The sequence below is a fragment of the Meriones unguiculatus genome, chromosome 7 (genome assembly GCF_030254825.1).
Source record: "Meriones unguiculatus strain TT.TT164.6M chromosome 7, Bangor_MerUng_6.1, whole genome shotgun sequence".
Taxonomy (NCBI): Eukaryota; Metazoa; Chordata; class Mammalia; order Rodentia; family Muridae; genus Meriones; species Meriones unguiculatus.
Genome location: NC_083355.1, coordinates 79,319,073 through 79,341,056, shown reverse-complemented (window position 1 = coordinate 79,341,056; position 21,984 = coordinate 79,319,073). Strand labels below are relative to the sequence as shown.

The 21,984-nt window shown below is 46.8% G+C and overlaps 2 protein-coding genes across 3 annotated transcripts; both read left to right on the top strand.

Moving 5' to 3' along the window:
- Positions 1-108: 108 nt before the first annotated feature.
- On the top strand, positions 109-9,852 carry L3hypdh (trans-L-3-hydroxyproline dehydratase). Of its 2 annotated transcripts, XM_060387629.1 has the most exons (6): positions 109-803; positions 4,151-4,320; positions 6,302-6,424; positions 6,512-6,649; positions 8,597-8,704; positions 9,344-9,563. In XM_060387629.1, exons 1-5 carry the CDS (start codon positions 296-298, stop codon positions 8,666-8,668), a joined length of 1,011 nt encoding a protein of 336 aa, XP_060243612.1. In that variant the 5' UTR covers positions 109-295; the 3' UTR covers positions 8,669-8,704; positions 9,344-9,563. The 2 variants fall into 2 exon arrangements, with proteins under 2 accessions (XP_060243612.1, XP_021501189.1); XM_021645514.2 differs by lacking the exon at positions 8,597-8,704 and having other exon boundaries at positions 113-803; positions 9,344-9,852.
- A 3,691-nt stretch (positions 9,853-13,543) lies between these two features.
- On the top strand, positions 13,544-16,570 carry Gpr135 (G protein-coupled receptor 135). Its single transcript, XM_021645519.2, has one exon. The coding sequence runs from the start codon at positions 14,328-14,330 to the stop codon at positions 15,699-15,701; it is 1,374 nt and encodes a 457-aa protein (XP_021501194.1). The 5' UTR covers positions 13,544-14,327; the 3' UTR covers positions 15,702-16,570.
- Positions 16,571-21,984: the final 5,414 nt, after the last annotated feature.

The following is a 21,984-nucleotide window of genomic DNA, read 5'->3' as shown; positions in this document are numbered from 1 at the left end:
GCCCTGCTCCGGCAGGCTGGCTAGCCTCCGAGGCCACGCCCTCAAGGCTCCGCGGCTCCGCCCCCGACGCACGGTCACGCCTCCGAGCCCCGCCCCCGGCAGCTTGTGCTGTCTTCGAAGCAAGGGGCCCCGGCAGACCGTCTTGCACGGAAACCAGCGGGTGCTCCGGGTCTCAGCTCCCAGACGCGCTCGTCGCTGGGTGCGGTCTGCTCGCGGGCTCGGCCCTGCACGTTCTGCCGTGGAGTTTGACGTTTCTCCCCCACGCCTGGAGTGCCGCAGCCCCTGGAAGCAGACCATGGAGGCCCCGCTGGCACTGGCCCGGCTGCCCCCTCACGACCCGAGCACGCCGGCACTGTCGGTGGTGGACATGCACACAGGCGGCGAGCCTCTGCGCATCGTGCACGCCGGGTGTCCGGACGTGGCGGGGCCCACGTTGCTGGCCAAGCGGCGCTACATGCGTCAGCGCCTCGACCACATACGGCGGAGGCTTGTGTTCGAGCCCCGCGGCCATCGGGACATGTACGGGGCGGTACTGGTGCCCAGCGAGCTGCCCGACGCGCACCTAGGCGTCCTGTTTCTGCACAACGAAGGCTACAGCTCCATGTGCGGCCACGCGGTGCTGGCGCTGGGCCGCTTCGCGCTCGACTTCGGACTGGTGCCCGCTCCCCCAGAAGGTGCCGGGGAGGCCCGGGTCAACATTCACTGCCCGTGCGGGCTGGTGGCTGCCTTCGTGGCGTGCAAAGGTGGCCGGAGCTGCGGCCCTGTACGCTTCCACAGCGTCCCGGCCTTTGTCCTGGTCGCAGGTAAAGGATGAGACCCTACAGGCCGGGTTGGGACACAATCCAGAGGAACCTAATTTTCGCTGAGTACACCTGCGCAACTAACCCACCTTGCCTGCCCTCGCAACTAATAAAAATTAGTTACTGCAAACACGCTTCGGTATCTTTGCCTTGCAGATCTGGTGGATGCAATTCAGTTATCCTGCAGAGGGCATCCATCCCTCCCTGCAAAGCCTGGGGAGCTTTTAGTGGAATGGTGAAGAATCCTGTGCTTCCTTTAAGGGAGATCCTGACTCGACACCTGTCGGGCATTTGCAGGCATTTCACAGGAGAATGAAGCTAAGAAGGAGCGAAGGACAGTGTGTGCCAGAGTTTCAGGCTAGCTTAGAATATGCTTGGGAAACATGTTACTCCTAGTGAGTTACTGAGTGACCTGTCTTTTCCTCAGCTGCTAAGTAAGTGCCTCTCCCTCTGCAGGGAGGATGTCAGGTCCAGGTGAGCCAGGGCTCATGGTGAGACCCCTTGACTTTGGGGAAGAACTAGCTATGAAAGAACTAACTTTGTACTTGAAGATACTGCTGTTCTTGTTGAGAAACAAGGTCATTGCTTGTGACAAGTCCACAAACCCCCAAAGCCATGCAACCTTAGTTCACAAGCAGAGTTCACGAAGCTCCCTTGACTGAGTCTGTAACCTTAATTTTATCCCAGAGGTTTTTGTGATGACTAATGACTGTGAAACAGTCTTAAAATTGTATTTTTTTTTTAAGTAAATACGTGTTGACTGTTTCATTTTGCTCTGAGACAGGGTCTTACAGGGTAGCCCTGCCTGGAATGGAATCCTGAAACTTCTCTGTTGGCGAGGCTGGCCTCTGTCTCCCAGAGATCTACCTGCCTCTGCCTCTTGAGCGCTGCTAGAATTTTTTAAATATTTGAAAAAAAAAATATTTGTCAAGAAACAGACTAAAAGATATGTAGGATTATTTCCTGGGCATTCAGAAACATGAACGGGTTTTCTGGGTTCTCTAGTATAGATCCTTAGCTGTCTGGCCAGGCAGGTAATTCTTATAATCAAAACATTGACAAAGGACATCCCTCTCATGTATGACCTGGCAGCCGGCATTTTATCTTTCCTCCCAGGTGTCCCTTGAGCAAGACTCTGCAGCTTGCAGAGCCTCCCATCTGCCTGGGATAGCTATGAATGTGCCCAACATAAAATGTATACTTACTTGGAACACTGAAGTTTTTTAATGGTTTGTTTTTTTATTGTCTCTGGGTTTCGTAACTCTCATGCATGAACTTTGCCACAGTAGCAGGTCAGATACACCTGCAGACTTGGGTTCTGTCTGTGCGGAATGTGTTTAATGTTTGACTGGAAGGGAACTGGGAGTGAATTTAGTCAATCCGGGAATAAGGTTACCACTGCTTTGCTCCCGAGTCTTCAAGCTGTGCAAAGCAGTCTTAGAGAACCTGATCTTGATCCTCCTGAATAATTACTCTAGAGCAGCCTGGGCAGGAATGATACTGTAGCAGGACAGGCTTAGGGCCACCTCAGTAGGGGAAATACCCGTGAAAATTAATGCCTTGGAGGAATTCAGTGCCCTTTGAGAGAATGGGTATCACATCCAGATTGGCATTAGAGGGAAATATTTTATTTTCGGAGACCAGTCATTTAACTAGCTGGCTACCAAGTTTCTCCCGAGGCAACTCAAGCTGCAGATTACAGGGAGTTAGTCCACTTCTTGAGACCCCAAAACTGGCAGCAGCAGCAGCAGTGACTGCGTGTTGGTCTCAGGTTCGTAAGGAGACCGGTAGCCAGACCTTCGGGTACCACAGCATAACCCGTGTGACAGCAGGAAAGTCAGTGGACTTGTTTGCTCCTGCTGAAGCATTCGGAAAAGCAAATCCTATATCCTCTACTTGGAGGCACATAAAAGCCAGGGCATGGCACTGGAAAGCATTGATCTGCCCTTCCCATCTCAGGGACACTGTGCAAGAAAGTCAGCATCTGTGAAACGAAGGTAGCACCAGTACTCACCTGGGAGGACTCCAGAGTTCACCACACGCCCCTCCCCCCACCATACAGACGCTAAAATTACCTTTATTTTGTTCCCTGTGCCCTAGGGGGTCTATAAAGGCAGATGTAAATGAATAGTGCTTGGACGGGTAGCCAAATAAATGAAATTTGGAGACTGTGCAGATTGGCAGTTGTGGCTATCTGGTTCCCTTGAGAACACCGTTCCTGTTGGAAATCAAGCTTTGGCTTTCACATTAACATTCACCACGCCTATTAACCTGTGCCTGGTATTTCCCATGTATCACTGCATTGAATTCTCAAGACAACACTCGGAGGGAGGGGGACAGAGCAATTCCATTTTGTGGGCAAGGGCAGAGACACTGTACTGAGAAGCGGGACCAGGATCCAAACCCAAGCCTGGCAGATTGCTTCCTCTCATCCTTAACATTTTTGCAATTCACAGAGCTATATTTTTGATTTTCTGGAAAACTCGTGTGTCCGGTGTCATTTTTACCGTGCGATCCATTTGAAATTTTATCTTTCTTGTTTAGCTGCACTTACAAAGAGCTGTTTTATTTACATCCTGTAACTCTTCAGTCTTCCACATGTTATATACGCTGCTGGTAGGTATGCCCTAGGTGTCACTTGAAGGAAATCAATTTAATATCTTAGTGGTCATTTTGCATAGACAAAAGGAAAGACTTCTGACTTTGGATTGAGTTCTAAATACAGGTTACATAATTCAGGGAACAGGTTGGGACTACAGTTGCTTCTGAATTTGACTCCAAGCTGCCACTTATTTGAGTGTCTTAAGTTCCAATGTCCACAATTTAGAGATTTAAAAGAAAAAAAAAAGTGGCAGGCAGGCATTGTGCAAATCTGCAAGCCCAATGTTAGTGTTATGGTTGTGTGCTACTATACCCAGCTTTAAAAAAAAAATCAATAAAAATTTTGTTTGGTCATTATAACTGAAGATAACTAGGGAATAGCATTCAAATCCTCCTTGAAGCCTTCCCTTCTAGTATGTATTCCTTTGTGGTGTTCACAGATGCATGTCCCAGAGTTTCCCTGTCTCTTAGTCACCCTCTGTGATGGTTCCTACAAGAGCGCCTCAGGGTAGTTAACAGATATGTACATATAATCGAGGAGAAACACAGACTCCAGATACATCCGAACTTGGGCAAAACACCAACCAAAACAAGAAAACAGACCGGGCTCTCATTTGCTGGACACTGACTTTGAAAATGGGCTTCTGCTTCGTTCCTTTTATTGTGAAAGTTTCTCCTTTAGAGTAAACCTAATTAAAACAGTGTGATTTTTTTTTCCTAACAAACTTACCTGCCAATGCCTCTTTCAGACCTCGCGGTGGATGTTCCTGGACACGGAAAGGTGGTGGTGGACATTGCATACGGTGGAGCGTTTTATGCATTTGTTAGTGCAGGGAAATTGGGGCTGGATGTGTGTTCCGAGAGGACGAGGGACCTTGTGGATGCAGCAACCGCAGTAACACGCGCAGTGAAAGCTCAGGTCAGTCCCGGCGCCGCCTCGACGACCAGCACAGAGTGTCACATCCCATAAGGAAATTAGTCACAGATGCATTTAAACCTTTGTTCATACTAACTACGGTGTACTGGCTGAAGGGCTCTGGCATGACACCTGTGAATTCTAGCTTTGACACTGAGAGCATCCGTGCCCTCATCTCCGTGGGTCTTGGTTTTCCTGCTTTTTAAATAAAGTTAATTTAGGTGATAAGTGACTCTGTTCTTTCATGTCTAGTACAATTCTGTCAATGTGCGTTGAATCATGACTCATAGATAAAAGATTGCAGTATTTGAATGTTGTATTACATGATTTAATAGCCATAAAATAGCATGATAGTATTCAATATACTTGTATTGATCATTCTTATGGGCTCACTTAACAAGGCCTTAGTTTGATAAAACTTATAGCTCAAGTAGGAACATGGAAATCTGTAACATTGGGCTGGAGAGGTGTCTAAGGTGTTAAGGGCGCTGGCTGCTTTTTCAATGAACCCAGATTCATTCCCAGCTCACACACAGCAGCTCATAACCACCCTTAACTCTAGTTCCACGGGACCTGATGCCCTCTTCTGGCCTCTTAAGTACCAGACACATACATGCATAGATATACATGCAGGCAAAACATACATAAAATAAAAACAAATATTTTAAAATAAAATATATCGTCTATTAACGTATTGCTATTTGAAATTACCGTTTTTCTGGGGCTCTCCATACCAATATACAGAATTATTTTATCATGGTAAATTTTAACTTAATTTGCAATCAATTTTCTATCCTGTAACAGCTAATGGTTTAAAAATACTTAATAATTCTACTGCATTTTTTTAATGAAACCAAGAAAAAAGGGCCCCGTTTTCTTAATAAAAGGAGTTTTCTGTTAAAGATTCAGGTGCTCAAGGCAGGTCATAATGGCAAGATGTGGACTCTGGGAGAATCCAGAGTACTTGGGGAGACTTGAAATTCCCTCATCAAATTATTGGTCACTTGTTGTGCAGGCCATCCATATTGTTGGTGCAGACTTAGGGACTGGCCTTTTGTAGAGCAAGGTTCAACATTCATGTACTGTAAGTCCTTACTCTTTAACATATATTGAACAAGAATGTATTGTATATGTCAGACACTAAGCTCGATGAGGGAGAGCCAAAGGAAGAACAAACCCCAGCATTCCATCACTTGAGCCAGTGGAAGGAGCTAGCACACCATGGCGTGTGCTAGAGTGGAGAAAAGCGTGGGACTTTGAGCAATGAAAAACACAAGTTTGCAGGTCTCTTTAACTGAGTTTGATAGACTGGACTTTAGGAATCCAGGTCTGTTTAAGTGGCATGTGATAGGTGTTTGAAGACATTGGTGTCAGCTACCACAGAAATCCAGGTAAATCTCAACTATTGGACCTCTCAAGAACTGGAAGCACTGTTTTCTTGAGCCTGGATATACTTTCCCACTAGTGGTCCTGAACTATGTCTCTCTGTGTACATCACTGCTTTCATGGAACCCCTAGGGTTTGGTTTTGTTTTGTTTTTCCTTCTTCATCAAGCTGTTTCTTGCTTGCCTGAAGTCTTTGAATCCTTTCTCTTTAAATAAAAAAGGTGTATTCTGCTTTTTCCCCCACTTCTTTCCATGTGATGGTTTAGGCGCAGGCATAGCCACCCGTGGACTCACCATCACGAATTCAGTGTTTCACAGTGCGTGTGTGCTGGATGTGCATGTAAAAAAGGGCTGCACATTTAGTCGAGGCTAGATACGGAGCAGCTTCCTCAGCAGGAACTCAACCTAAGCATCCTAACTGCCAATAAAACTGCTTATATCTGGAGAATGACATAAAATCAAGCACTTACTAACTTACCCAACAAGGCAATTTTAGAACTGATATGTATTGAGAAAATGATGCCTAGCTCTGTTGTTGACATTACTTCTTGAGACAAATTTGAATCATAACCTTTTCCATATGGTTGTTTTATTTGCAGTTTAAAATTAAACATCCTGAGAGTGAAGATCTCAGTTTTCTGTATGGAACCATCTTGACGGACGGAAAGGATGCTTACAGTGAGGAGCCCACCACCAACATCTGCGTGTTTGCAGATGAACAGGTATGGAGACTGGAGCTCTTAGGCTCCAGCGCAGGGTGCGTCTGACAGAGGACACTCACATTCCCATCGTTACTGATTCCAAAACAGGTGGACAGAAGCCCTACCGGCTCAGGAGTGACGGCACGAATTGCTCTGCAGTATCATAAGGGCCTTCTGCAGCTGAACCAGACCAGAGCTTTCAAAAGCAGTGCAACCGGCTCAGTGTTCACGGGCAGCGCTGTGAGGGTGAGTGGGACAGGCCTTTTGCATGTGAGTGTCTCCTGAGACGGGGGAAGGCAGCAGCTGAGTGCCAGGTAAGTTTCTTCACTGTACTCTTAGATGTGCATTTGAAAGCAGACCTTTAAAACTTCTGCTCAACCTTCACTTCTCAAAAGGTAGTGTCACACCTCTGGGTTGAGCCACTGTGCTTTCCACAAATCAAAAATATGTTCAAAGTTTTTCTAAGATGTTGTTTGCTTGTCGCTCACTTGCTCAGCAATGGTCCCTGTGTTCTCCATAGGCTACGTGATGAGTGGTTTCTCAACCAGGAGAATAACTGAAGGCAGAAGCAGGGGAGAGTCCAGCTTCTCTATTGAGACAGAAGAGAGAAGCTTGCAAGATCATAAAATGATGCTGCTTTTCTCACTGAAAACCTTTTGATGGTTATTTTTATTTATAAAGAATGTGTAGACATTACTGTGTTTTTTTTTTCAAATTAATCAATGAACATCTTTAATTCCCCATAAGTACTGAGGAATATAACATGCATGAAGAACAACTTCCAGAGGTCCTCAAATGTTAAGGTGGAAAGAGATCCTGGGACCAAAAGGTTTGAAAAGTACAACATTAGAGTTTGGAGCCTTTTTCATTTTTTTAATTTGTTCTATGGAAGTATTATACCTAATAATAGTATTTAAAAGATGTAAGTTATGAAAAATGGAAGTTTTGTAATGAAATCAGTAAATGCATGTTTTCCTCCCGCACCCCAGCTCCCTAAATAATGACTCTGAGGTTTAAAAGTATATTCAACAGCCTAGGTCAGTATAGCCACACATGCTCCCTGACTTGCTCGTAACTAATATCCTGTTTATTTGATTCTCAGTTCTACCACGTGCCTGGTTACCTCTGCTCAGTTTCATATGTCCATCTTCTTCAGAATATCTGGGCAAATCCCCCTCCTCTGACCATCTCCCAGAGTTTCTCTCTCTCTCTCTCTCTCTCTCTCTCTCTCTCTCTCTCTCCCTCTCTCTCTCTCTCTCTCTCCCAAACTCCACTCCTTATATTCTGCTACAGCTAACAGACCATTAGCTTTTTATTGACAGGTGGTGCTTTCATATAGACACAAGAGATTCCGTTCACAGAAATCAAATTACAAATGTGCTAACAATAAATCTATTCAGTAGTAAATAAAACCTGTTATAGAATGATTGATCTACCATTGGTGAATGAACGTACTCATAGAGAGTCCTTTAACATAGGAAGCAATATAGCCTAATGTAGCTGTCTTAAAGGCCTTTTTTTCTAAATGACCCATTTCCTGTAGGGAGTCTCCACCTCCTAAAGGTTTGACAGTTTCCCCAAGGACCCCCACCAACTGGAAGCCAAGTGTTCAAACACATTAGCCCATTGAGGGCGTTTCATACTCACAGCACAGCAAATTTGCAGCTATTTAATTTACGCCTGCCTCATTATTTTACACCGTGTTCTTTTTTTTTTTACACCTGCCTCATTGCACTGTGCTCCTTTACTATGCAAAAGAGCCCCGTGCCTTCCAGGGTCTCTGCTGATGCCTTCACGCTCTCATTTCCTGTCCTTCCAATTAGGTGGTCCCAGCATTTGTTCCTTAGCTTCCTTCTAGTCTTTCTCCAATTTTATGCCACTGGACAGTTTCATCTACTTCCTGGACTTCCGTTCTTGCTGATCTGCTGAAGATAAGTCCCAAACCTTCCTCTCTGCCCTGTCTGACCTGTACTGATGTCTACTCTAACACTCAAAGAGCTCACTACTCTCATCTCTAAGTGACTGTACCAAAGTAACTTAAGTTCTGCATATTAAAAACTCCCCCTTTCCTTTCCCCCCTCTTTGTGCTCTCTCTCTCTCCATTGCATTTGTTTTCCTCTTAGTTACTATTCTATTGTTGTAATAGGACATCATGACAGAAGAAAGCTTTTAATTTTGGACTAACTGTTCTAGAAAGCTAGAATCCATGACCATCATGGAGGTGAGCATGGCAACAGGCAAGCAGTCATGGCCCTGGAGCAATAGCCGGGAGATTACGTCTTGGTCCAAAAGTAGGAGGAGGTAAAGAAAAAACTAACTGGGAATGAAATAGGCTTTTGAAACCTCAACATTGTCCCCAGTGGCATCCCTCCTCCAACAAGGCTGCACCTCCTAATCCTTCCCAAACAGTTCCACCAACTGGTAACCAAGTACTCAAACATATGAGCCCACGGTGCCATACTCATTCAAACCACCACACACACTTTTTCTTCACCTATGTTAATGGCATAAATAATGTCACTTCCAAGCTAGAAATTGGTGAAATTTGTCATATTCATAGTTTCCCCTCTGTCTGCATTGTCAGGCTACCCATTCTACTTCCAGATTATCTTGTATCCTCCCTCTCTTCCTCACTAAATACTGCATTATGACTCAGTCAGGAATCAGAACTTTTTTTTTCTTTTTGTGACAGAGTATCACTGTATAGCCTCGAGTCCCCTCTTAGCAGGTGTCTGGGTTTCTAGGCCCTTTCCCGTGTGCCCCTTCTTTCCAGGTAGGTTACTAAAACGCACAGCTGACCCTGTCACCCCCTTAGATACCTTTCTGTGCCCAAGAGGTCAACGTGTGGATTTCTCCAGGTGTAAAACCCAAGAGCCAAGCCTTAGCAACCAAACAACCGCAGGATTTTCTTAGAATGCTCCTTTTGTCCTCGTTTTTCAGGAAGCGAAGTGTGGTGACTTCAAAGCCGTCATAGTGGAAGTTGCAGGACAAGCCCATTACACGGGGACAGCAAGCCTGACCGTGGAAGAGGATGACCCACTGAGGGATGGCTTTCTTCTCAAGTGACCTTCCCCAGAAGTTCTAAGGTGTTCTCTTTGAAAGAACTTTTCTATAAGTGAGGTTTTTCTCTGTATGTGAAAAAACAGTATCCATTTATACATACAGGCTGATTTTTACACTTTTTAAAGATAGTACACTATGGCAAAGTTATACTTCCTCGTTGCAACCCTCTTGAGCATACAGAGTTCTAGAAATTTACAAACCTTTTAGTCATTAGTGTACAAGGCAAAAGTAAAACATAGCTGCCCAAACTATGCTATGGAAATGACAATACTTGTCACTTTCTTTGAATGATAGCTTCAGCTATAGATCACACAATAATATACTTTGTGATTTTGTTATTTTTAATTGTACCAATTGGAATAAAATAAAGTCCTCCACGAGAAGCATTCTAAGGAGGTGGGTTATTCCAAGGTTCTCAATTCTTGGCGTGAATAATCTTGGAAGACTAAAAAGGAGTCAGCTTCTTTGACAGGCACTGTTATAGATGCTACTGGGGTCTGGTTTTGCTGCAGAGGCCCCATCATCTGTACCCACTGCTACCCAAGGGCCACAAAGCCACCAACTGATGCTGCAAAGACCAACTGATAACCAGGTTTTTGCCATCTCTCTAGGTGGTGCTTTTTGGTTTGGGGGTGGTATTTTGTTTTTTGTTTTGTTTTTTGTTGTTTGTTTTTCCTTTGTTTGGTTCATTCACTGGTTCTAACGATTGATTCTACAATTCATGCTACAGTACTGAAATACAGATGTGAAGTAAAAACTAAGCTATGAACCTTTGCAGTGAAATGAAGCTCATGCTCTATTAGCTGACCCTGAGAAGAACTGCCAGCGCCTTGAGGACCATAGTCCAGGAGATCAGAGATAAAGGAAGATAGAAAAGTTGGGCTCAGGAGGTCTTGCACAAGCTATGTCTTATGTCAAGCAAGTTTTAGGAAGTATACCATCTTGTATACTATTTGCAGGGGGAACGTAGGACAGGCAGAAAGCTATCAGACAACGGGACAAGTCAGCAGGAAGCCAATCAAGCTGCGCTGCACAAGGGGGAACACAGGGCACCTCAGGGCCGTCATAGTCCAAGCTCACAGAGTCCTTGGAACTGATAACCTTAGTCTCTTCAGTGGAAAAGCCAAGTTTCCGGGAACAAAACTTTCAACCTAGCCCCAGATTGGCCTTTGCCAAGTCTGCCCCTGGGCAAGGACAGAGAACTAGGTTTGTTTGGTCCTTTGACGGGGACATCTGAGAAAGCTCTCCCCACCCGCTGGCATTCACATAGGAGGACTGTTGAGTCTGCTTCTAGGTACTGCTCCCTGCAACCCAGTTCATCTCCAGGCTTACTTCAGCAGCAGAGCGGAGCATCCACAACCTCCTTCCCCTTGGTGGCATCCTCTTCCCCAAAGTATTTAAATGTGGTCAGTGTAAAGATGACCAAACAGGCACCTTTGTCCCTCTTTTAGCTTCTAACCCGACTCCTTCCCCAGGTGTCAAGCTTCTAGAGAAACTTTCCTAGGGTGTACAGACATCTGGTTTCCCCGTCATTACTCTCTAGAAACTGTTGCAAACTCAGTCTGGTACTTTGTATTTAATTGTTTGCCCCACCAAAAATATTCTTATTGTTCTAGGAGCAACCCCTGGTGTATACCAAAGTTATTTTTGTGAACTTTGCCTCCCAAGTTATCCCTGTTTGGCAGAGCTAAGGTTTGAGGGTTTGGAGGACAGAAGGATCACCGAAGAGAAGAGAGAGGGACAGGAGAGGAGAAGAAGGAAGCATAAACAAGATATCATGGTTAGCATAAAGAAAAATCACGTGGCCCAGAGGAGATAGCTCTGAGGATCAGTGATGAAGAGAAGCAGCCCAGACAGAAAGAATATGTAAGTATTTATAGACATTATGGGTGGAAAGTAGCCTGGGTAGGAATAAACGCAACTGGCGTGGGATATGGGGCTGGGAGGTGGCAAGGTATTTTAAGAGGGTTATATCTGCCCAGCCCCAGAGTTTAAGGCATATGAAAAATCTAACAGGTGTCTATGTCTTTTATTGATATAATAGTGGGTTAAGTAATAACCACCATAATAATTATAAATAATAGTAAATATTAATAACCAGATTTTCTACAACAAGACACTGCTTGTCCTGTCAGTTATAGGGGTCACCACAAGGTCCATCACAGCCATGGTGGACACTGCTGGCTCCCTGCAGTCAAGTGTGGTACCTGCTAGAACAGGATTGCTAATGCACTGTCTCAGTGAGCCTCCCTAGACCATTGGGTTGGTACTCAGCCCCCAACCACATGTGATGCTGCAGTTATGTGAGCCGAGGTCCATAACCCCACCCCCTTCTTGTTCCAAGTCTTGTAGATTCCTTAAGAATAGGCCACCCTTCGACCCTCAGAGTCACACACTGTATGCTATTCCCCCTTAAACCAGTGTTCATACTTCTATGTAGCTATTCGTCTAAAGTCTTAAAAATGCAGATTCCGGTTGATTGGACTTGGGCTGGGCTGTCTCTTGCACTCTCAGGTGTCTAGAAGGAAACCCCCTTTGGTAGCAAAACTTTTTGACCACTTCTCTTCACTCCAAAATAGCCAGAAAGTCGTTTAGGGGAAGGATGGAGCTGAGATGGCACCAGGAACATTACTCTCATGCCTTACTGACTGTGACACCCACCTGCCTTGGTTTGCCCCCTTTAACTGCTTCTTGGCTTAACCACCCCTGGCATTCTGTACAGCACCCCTTCCTTTTTCACTCAGCTGTCCTGCCCTTAAGTCATCCCACTCATGCCCACAGAAAGAGGATGTGGGATTAGGAATAAAGAGTCCCTGGAGGGGAATGAGGCCATTCAGAAGGGTAGAGGACTGGGTCCCAACAGGAGAAATAAAGTGGTATAGTAGAAGCCCCTGGTGCAGACAGGGCGAGAAGTGAACCAGGAGGGTGAGAGGTCCCTCTTGCTTGTTTGGACCACATACCCGAGTGCGGCCCTTGGATAGTGTGAGTACAACTCCGTGACGCTCAGTCCCCGCAGCACAGCACACAAATCCTGTCCCACGAAAACCACACACAGACCCATTTCATGCTCCTCCCACCAACGCCTACACGAAGCCTAGAGTTCAGACCCTGTGAGCTTCAGCATTAACCTCTTGATGGCATGTTTGCATTCACCGTATCTCTTCTCTACTTCTCTGTCTCACTTGCACGATGTGGTTTGACATACAGAATCTTTATCAGCTACTCTAGATACTTGATCTCCATTGAGTTTCATGTTAAAATAAAACACTTATCCCCTTGTAACATATCTGTTTGCCTATGATTGTAAGTCTTTGGGGGCAAGGCCCTTTATTTGCTGTTCCCTAAAACTAGGTTGAAGGTTGCATTTACTAAATATTCTGTAGGTGCTATGTCTTTGTGTTGAAATGATTGTCGGCTGGGGTTGATTTTGCCTTGAAAGGGGGCTGTGGCGATTTCTGGAGACATTTTAAGTTGTTGCAGGTGCTGGCAGCCAATGGGTAGATAGGAGAAACCCTACTAAGCATGGAACAGCCAGTCCCAACCAGCAAAGAATGATCTGGCCCAGACTGTGTAAGGCTGATCCTGAGAAATCCCTAAACGCAATTCTAGTTAGACTCCTGCAGCATACACTGAAGTAAACTCTTTAACACTGATATGGATTCCAAGAACCGCAAGGGTCCTAGTCTTTCTTCAAGGATTTCCTGAGCTTGTGGGTACATTCCCATCTCCTGGAGACCCTGCTGAAGCGCAAGAGTCTGAACCCCCTCCCACGTTTCAGATCAGGGCGATTTTTGCATCTCCGAAGCTCTCCAGCAGGGCTGCTGTTGCTGGCACTGGAACCACGCTTTGCAAACAGTTGCTGTAAAGACCATTGGTAACCGCAAGGTCTAATCAAGCCTTTCCTACTCAAGGCCTTAGCCGCAATCTGGAGACGCAATGTTGCCCCGTCCCTCCAGCCGGTGACTGGCTGTGCCTTTTATGCCACACACGCCACATTCTAGAGGCCAACCGGCAATAGGGGGCAGAACCTCTGTTCCTCTCTGTCTCTCCCCATGCATTAACCAGTGACCAGGCAGAGGTCCAAGCCCTTGAACGGTGGGTGCCATCTTCTTTCCAGGATCCACAGGCCAGTCCTTGAGGACACCTGTTCAGGATCAGATTTGGAAGAGAAGCAGCTCAACATCTGGAACGCTGGGTGTCAGCAAGGAGTCAACGGAAACAAATTCGTTAGGACAGTAGTTTCCAAAGGGTGGCGCTGGGACCATCATCACTGGTCTTCATCCCAGAGCTACATCATCTGAAATTGAGATCGGAACGCGGTCACTGAGGGATTCTGCTGACCGCTCGCTCAAAATACAGAAGTACCGGAAATAACCCTCCCCCCGCCTCCCGCGCCCCAAGTTCAAGATCTCTCAGGGGATGTGAACTGTCTTCCTTCCCTGCCTGTATGTAGGGACGCCCACAGCAGCATTCCCACTACAAAGGCCTCCCCTAGGGCATCTGTGCCCCACAGGAAAGAGCAATAGCACCTTAGCTCAATCTCTGGATTTCTCTGGCCTGCCAGGGTGCCTGAGGTGGACCACGGCAGCGTACCCCTGGCTTGGTCACCTCGGGCTGGGGAAGGAGATGGTGTGGGCCGGCTCTTCTGGTGTACCCGGCTAGCTTCCCGCCCCACGTTCCTGCGTAAACAGGCGGTTCCCTCGGCAACGCCTGGAACCCACGTCAAGGTTCCACCAGTCCCGGGTGGTGACCGCCCCGTTTCGGGCGAGCCCCACCCACTCCCCACGGCGGCCGCTCCGGATCCGCACATCCTTTCACCCTGCTGCGGGATGAGCAAGAGCGGTGGCCAGCGCGGGACCCCATGGAGGAGCAGGCGCGGCCCCCGGGCCGCCCGCCCGCGAGCGCAGCCCTGCCGAGCAGCGCGCATCCCGGCGGGGACGCTTCCACAGCCACCGCGGCCGCGCTGTCCTTCAGCGCCGTAGCCACCGTCACGCTGGGAAACCAGAGCGACCCGGGCCGGCCGGAGGCGGCGGGGCCCCGGGGACGGGCGCCCGTGCTGTGGCAAGGGGCGGCGGTGGCCGCCCAGGCGCTGGTGCTCCTGCTCATCTTCCTGCTGTCTAGCCTGGGCAACTGCGCCGTGATGGGGGTGATCGTCAAGCACCGGCAGCTGCGCACGGTCACCAACGCCTTCATCCTGTCCCTGTCCCTGTCGGACTTGCTCACCGCGCTGCTCTGCCTACCCGCCGCCTTCCTCGACCTGTTCGCCCCACCCGGCGACTCGGGGCCCTGGCGCAGCTTCTGCGCCGCCAGCCGCTTCTTCAGTTCGTGCTTCGGCATCGTGTCCACCTTCAGCGTGGCGCTCATCTCGCTGGACCGCTACTGCGCCATCGTGCGGCCGCCGAGGGACAAGCTGGACCGGCGGCGCGCGCTGCAGCTGCTGGCCGGCGCCTGGCTGGCGGCGCTAGGCTTCTCCCTGCCCTGGGAGCTGCTCCGGGCGCCCCGGGAGCCGCCGGCTCCACAGAGCTTCCATCGCTGCCTCTACCGGACGTCCCCGGACCCTGCTCAGCTGGGCGCCGCCTACAGCGTGGGCTTGGTGGTGGCCTGCTACCTGCTGCCCTTCCTGCTGATGTGTTTCTGCCGCTACCACATCTGCAAGACCGCGCGCCTGTCGGACGTGCGCGTGCGGCCGGTGACCACGTACGCGCGCGTGCTGCTCTTCTTCAGCGAGGCGCGCACGGCCACCACCGTGCTCATCATGATCGTTTTCGTCATCGGCTGCTGGGGTCCTTACTGCTTCCTGGTGCTGCTGGCTGCCACACGGCAGGGTCAGGCCACGCAGGCCCCCTCGCTGCTCAACGTGGCGGCTGTTTGGCTGACCTGGGCCAACGGGGCCATCAACCCCGTCATCTATGCCGTCCGCAACCCCAATATTTCCATGCTCCTGGGGCGCAACCGCGAAGAGGGGTACAGGACGAGACGCATGGAGGCTCTCTTGCCCAGCCGAGGCCTAGGTTTGCAGGCCAGAAGCCGCAATCGCCTTCGAAACGGCTGCGCCAACAGGCTCGGGGCTTGCGGCGGGATGCCTTCTCCCAACCCCGCTAGCGGGTCAGGAGGGGAAGTGGTCATGTGGGCCCGCAAAAACCCGGTTGTGCTTTTCTTCCGAGAGGGACCACCAGACCCGGCTACGGCAGTTGGCAAACACCATAAATCTGAAACTGGGGACAGCAGCCTCTAACAAGCGTTGGGGTGGACAGTTTGTAATCGCGAATTCCCACCCCTCTCGTTTGGTGACGCGGGGAATCCAGGGAGAGTCGTGGATTTCATCAAGCCAAACGTTTGAAACCAGAAAGACAGAAGTGGGAGGGCTACCGCTTCCTTCTCAAACAATACAGGATGTGAAAGAACGTCCCCATTCCTTCAAAAGTGCCAAAGGGGACGTGAAATGCAAAAAAACCAAAACGCTCTTAAACCACACAACAAGGCATTAAGTGCAAAAAAAAGAAAAAAAAGCAACGAGAATAAAATTCACAGTCACCGAAGAGCTCAGATTACAGGACCCGCACTGTGAAATAAAAATCATTGAACCGAACTTAGCAGATCTCTTCAAACACTGTTGTTTCGGATGAACCAAGACCCTTGGATCTGTTGAAGGTCCCTGCACTTCACCAGCACTCAGCAAAAATGTCACCTTCTAGAGCATGCACGTCTGACCTGCTTGCTTTGGGTGCTTAGAGCAGAAACATTACACGGATTGGTGCGCGCCCTCCACCACCGCCATCCCCCACCCCGGAATTTTTTTGTGGGAAATTTTAAATTCAGAGTCTATTTTAAACCACTTCAGGGTTTTTGAAAAGATCGTTTATTATTAGGTGTGATTCAGCTCTCCAAAGAGCAAATGACCATAATGTGGTTGTTTAAACACAGTATTATACGAAACAAACCCAAAACCCCACAATAGTCCTTCTAAACTCATTTCATCCCACAGATTATCAGTCTTGGGAAAACCGGGCCCTGTCCTGGAACTGCTGTTCCTGTTTTGATAGCTTGTATGGATGCCAAATGTTTTCAGTACAAATGATAATAATAACTTTCATACTAGAAAAATCTTTGTCTGTTGGGGTAACTTTTTCTTTTTATAGAGCCCAAACTGTACTTTGAAATCAAACTGCTTGAATACGGTGAATGATGCTACATATTTATGTAGGGATATATATTATACATACACTACCGGCTTTCCTGCTTAGCCTTTAATTGCCAAATGTGATTCCAAAAAGGAATTTGGCAGTAGCTTGAAAACTATCATTCCTGGAATAGCCATAGAAAATCCTAAGAGGACGTACTTTCCATTTAGAAGTTTGGATACTTTGAGTAACAGATTGCTGTAAAATATTACATTCATCATTAGAAAGATAATTGGTATGGGGTTACGAGATGGGATATAAGTTCGTAGGCAGAAGGCTGAAGAGATACCTCAAGCAAAATGAAAATATTTTTAGGGAACTTGCAAAAAAAAACAATTTTTTTCCAATAATTCAGAAGCACAGTTCATGCTTTGTATATGTGAAATTTCTCATGCTGAATGTAACTTCGGGTTTTCTTTCCTCCCTGGAGTTTGCTTCTCTTTAATCCAGGATTCTGTAGCTTTAGCTGAATGAGCACTTTTAAAAGTATGAAAACACATCATTACTGTGTAGATTTCATTGTGATTTAGACAGCATTATTTTTCCTGTAATGCATTTAAGAGGTTCACCTCTATGTGAGTGTCCGTGTGATAGGTGAGTGTAAAACATTATTTTGTAATCCAGGATGGAAATGCATGATTCCTGTCTTGATGTGCAAAAGATGTTTCCATTTTTCTTATACTCTGGGCATCACCATTGGCAGAGGTGTGTAAACTATCTGGGTATGTTATCGCTATGGTCAATGTAGCACAGGGCGATGAGGGAAAGCTCTCCTTTCTAAAGATTACTATAAGGTTACAGGCTTAATGCAACCAGATTCCGGGATTTGAGGAGAAATAATAGTCTTGCCGTTATAAAGTTTATAGCACGGGAATTCTTTTCTTGTAGAAAGATTGTGTGATTAGATGAAGGGGTCAAGCTTTTTACATAGTGGGGGGATCACCCACAAAGAACTGGAGGAAGGAATCAAGCAGTAGACATCACACAGGTGATGACTACAGGGGATGACGCCTAACAGATCAGTAACAACAGGCTGACGGCTTGAGGGGCTTTAAGGAAGGAAGGGCATTCCCCGCTACCTTGTCGGGGAAAGGGAAATTTAGGAAAGCAGTGGTCATGATAGTGGCCATTCTAGAAGCCTTTCTGGCAGTGGTTCTCAGAATCGTAGCTGGCAATAAAGAGGGAAAACAAAAAGTGTCTATTTAAGTCAGTGAACGGCAGGTATGTGCCTCGTGCGTATTGATCTTTCGTTTGGGAGAATTAAGATCTGCCCTGAAATCTGCTTAGCGGTGTAGCCCCCGTTCTCTTCTCTGTGGGAAACTGAGAACTGGCTGGGAAAGCCAGGATGAGAAGTTGTGGTTCCATGACCACACTCCCCTGTCACTTTACTTTCACTTTATCCAAGGGCAGTTTTCTTAGAGCTGGCGCCGCCAACAGGTGGACATCACAGAGCCTGCCTGCGGACAGCCTGTGCTTTGTAAGAACCCCCACATGTTAGAAGGGAAGGGAAGGCATGTCCTTTTCTCAAGAGTCCCAAGGAAAGGAAGATGAAGTCGGAAGCAAAAGCTATATTCATAAAGGTCAGCCACCAGACTGCCCTCCATAAATATTTAAAAGCTGAGACGGAATGGCTTCCGGTAAAGCTAAAAGTTAGTCTTCCTCATGTTTACACCAGCATGAAATTAGGTGGCCTAGTGGGAGAAAGGGAAAAGGGGGCTATGGAACACTAGGAAACATTAAGGATTACATGGTGTATACAACCCATCAAAATGTATCTGTTCCTACTTTATTTCACTTGCTTTGCAACGGTAGTTACTACTCAGCCGTTAAGCAAATTGGCCTACTTAGTTGTCATAGCAACCTTGCGGATAGGGCCCTGGTTTCCTTGACCCTGATTCAACAGGTGAGAAATCTGAGGAGCAAAGGTTCGGTGGGACTTGTCTGTCCGATGTCGCTCAGCCAGCAAGCCCCAAATAGGAGATTTGTAGCTGATCGATTTTGACAGAAGAGTCCCTCTCAGCACTGTGCTGTGCTGCTTCCCTCATTTGTGGGAGACAGTGGGAGCAAGCAATGCAGGCAGCTATCAAAGGAATGGGAACTAGAGATTGTAAATTTCAGAGAGAGTATGTTTAAGACGGAGGACAGCTGTGTAAGATAGGTGTTTTTGTTATTTGTTTTGTTTTTGTTTTTGTTTTTTAATGTATGAAGGACATTTTCTGAAATAATCCTAATCCTTCGTCGAAGGGCCCAGTCAGCCATAGTCTCCATTCCTGCTCCAGAGAAGATGAGCAGAGTAGGAGAAAACATTTAGAATTTCCAGTATGTTCTCAAATATTTCATCAACCATACAGCTTGCTTGATGACCTTTGCTCCTACTTTACGAAAATAGTATGTATGTGTACACACACATACACACACACACACATATACATGAATAATTAAAGATTGATACTTCAGTCACCAGGTTAGTAACAAACTAACGTGGACTTACAGCACTTCTCAGAAGGCAGATCACATCTCAAGCTGGGGAATGTCATTCTCTCAAACATCCCCTTCCTCTGGCATCCTCAGCCTCACTGCAATATCAAATCCTGCTTGTAAACTCTCAGAGCATACTGTCTCTCACATGAGAAGGGAAAACTGTTTCCCGTCTGCCCTAGTTACTTATATGTTGATGTGATAAGACCCCATGACCAAGGCAACTTATAAAAGGGAACGTTTATTTTGGGGCTTATAGTTCCAGAGGGTTAGAGTCTATAACCATCCTGGCGAGATGGCAGTAGGCAGACATGGGACTGAAGCAGTAGCTGAGAGAGAGAGACTTTGCATCCTAACTCACCAGCAGGAAACAGAGAGAGGTGTCTGGGAATGGCTTTGGGCTTTTGAAATCGTCAGGTCCTCCCCCAGCAATACACTTCTGCCTACAAGGCCACACCTCCTTATCCTTCCCACACAGTTCTTCCTACTGGGGACCAGATATTCAAACATATGAGCCTATGGGGAGCTTCCTCCCTTCTTTCTTCTCTCTCTCTCTTGCTCTCGCTCTCTTTCTCTCATCAGATAAACTCATCGAAAGAAAGATCTATCATTTTACAGTTGATCTAAGTCATAATCTACAGTTTTAGGGGCACAAGAAAGTCACTATTTTTTTCTTCAACTCATTGTTTTCTCTGATCCTTTATTCTGCTTGAAAGATTAGTTCAGATGTCTGCATAGGAACCTAATCAGTGTCAAGGCTTGGTGGGCATCATTCGCTCACCACTGGTCACCCATCCACACTGGTGTCTTCGGGGCATTCATGGATCTGTCTCTGGCCTGTCACTCACACTTGCTGCATAGTCATCCCCACTGCAGCCCTGAATTCTCTTGATACTAACCTCAGGACGTAACAGAAAATGGGCTGCTTCTTAGAGAAAGCTTACTGATATGCTAGAGAGATATTGAATCTGTTGCATTTGAATTATGTCCCAACATTTTTCTGCTGTCATCAGACAAGCTTAACAGACATTCTACCAACCCCAGGCAGGACTATCCAAGAGCTATCCAACAGCTCTCATCTCCCCCAGCCCCTGAAATTACCATGATAATTACTATGGAAATTTCCAGAAAAGGCAAAGTCATGGGTTCTCAGCTCCTCAGCCACCTGGTGAACTAAATTCCAGGTGAGTGCAGCCAAATTTTCTCCCTCCACCACAGATTCCAAGGTCAGAGCATGGATGTTTTTACCTCAGTTTGTGCTGTAGGGAAAGGAGTAGGGCCTGGCTGTTTTCAGCCCAGCTCACTTTTAGGCTGGAGTCCTAATTTTAGTGTAGACAATCTGCGAAGGCTGGAGACTACTTTTACTATGCACCCTTACTCTTAAAATAAGTTTCCTTATAGGGTACCTGTGCCACTCTCCCTGCCCCCATTCCAGCACTGACTGGGTAGCTCCAAGGATAAAGACTGGCTCTGCACAGAGAGCTCCGAAGTTCTCCTCAAAGGAATTTGTTTGAAGCAGAATAAATGTAGGTAAGCTCAAGTCTATCAGCATTCTCAAAATCAACAAGCTCTGAGGTAAAAGGCCACTTACTTCCTAAAAGATAAATCACTGGCCAGCAAAGTTACCAGAGAGAACCACGGTAAGAGGCACGTAAGCAGAGCTCTGCTGGGTATGATGGCACACATCTATAATCCCAACCCTCGAGGAGGCAGAGGCAGGCGGATCTCTGTGAGTTCGAGGCCAGCCTGGTGTACAAAGTGAGCCCAGGACAGCCAAAAATAAGAGCCCTGCTGAGGAGTTAGAGTAAACCCTGACTGTAAAATCAACTTCCTGTGGACTCAGATTGTGGAGCAATTTATGCCTCAAAAAGTGATGATAATAATAGAGCGATTATCAAATTTAGTGGCACAGAAACATTAAGTGTGATCAGAGGGGGACAAGAGATTCTTACCAAGACCACTGTGGTCGAGAAGACGGGGCACACTCAAGGCTGTGCTGAGGGATACCACCGGAGGCTCCACACAGCAGGGCCAAAACCTGCCAGCGAGCAGTCTGAACACCTAGCAAATAAACGAGCAGGCAACGGAGCCTGTACTCAGACCTGCTGCTGGATTTTCCCAGGATTCACAGCTTTTTCTCCCTGACTGTGTCTAAACGGACTCCTTGCAACAATAGATGCATGAGAAATGTACAGAAACTAAGAGCATAAATTATATGTGGGATTGGAAAGAACAGCAACTGCTTGTGAGAGAAACCGGATTTCAGATTTCACCGACAGTCTTCAAGGCATCCATAGGAATATGTCCAAAAACTTATTTTCTATTTTTCATTTTTTTTTTAACCTGGGCTTAGATTGGGTATGGTGGTACATACCCAATCTGCTTTTGATCTCATCACTCAGGAGCCAGAGACAGGCTTGTCTCTGAGTATGAGGCCAGTCTGGTCTACATAGTGAATTTCAGACCAACCAGGGCTATAGAGAAAGACCTTGTCTTGAACAACAAAAGTAACAACAACAAAATCTGGGCTTAAACAAGTAAAAAAAAATTATATTGACAATGTGCTACCATTATTGAATACCAGTAGAGATAGAAACCATTAAAAATACACATAGACATTCTGGAGTTGAAAAGTACAGTAACAAATTAAAATTTCACTGGAGGTGCTCAACAACAAATTTGATCTTGCAGAGAAAGAAACTGGGGGGTGGGGTGGGGTGGATTATAGTTCCAAAGAGATGTGAAGTCTGAAGAACACAGAGAAGATGAACGAAGAAGCATGAATACAAACCTCAAGACCCGTGGAGCATCACTAAAGAGCATCACAATGAAAACGAGAGAAGAGCAGAAAATGTAGTT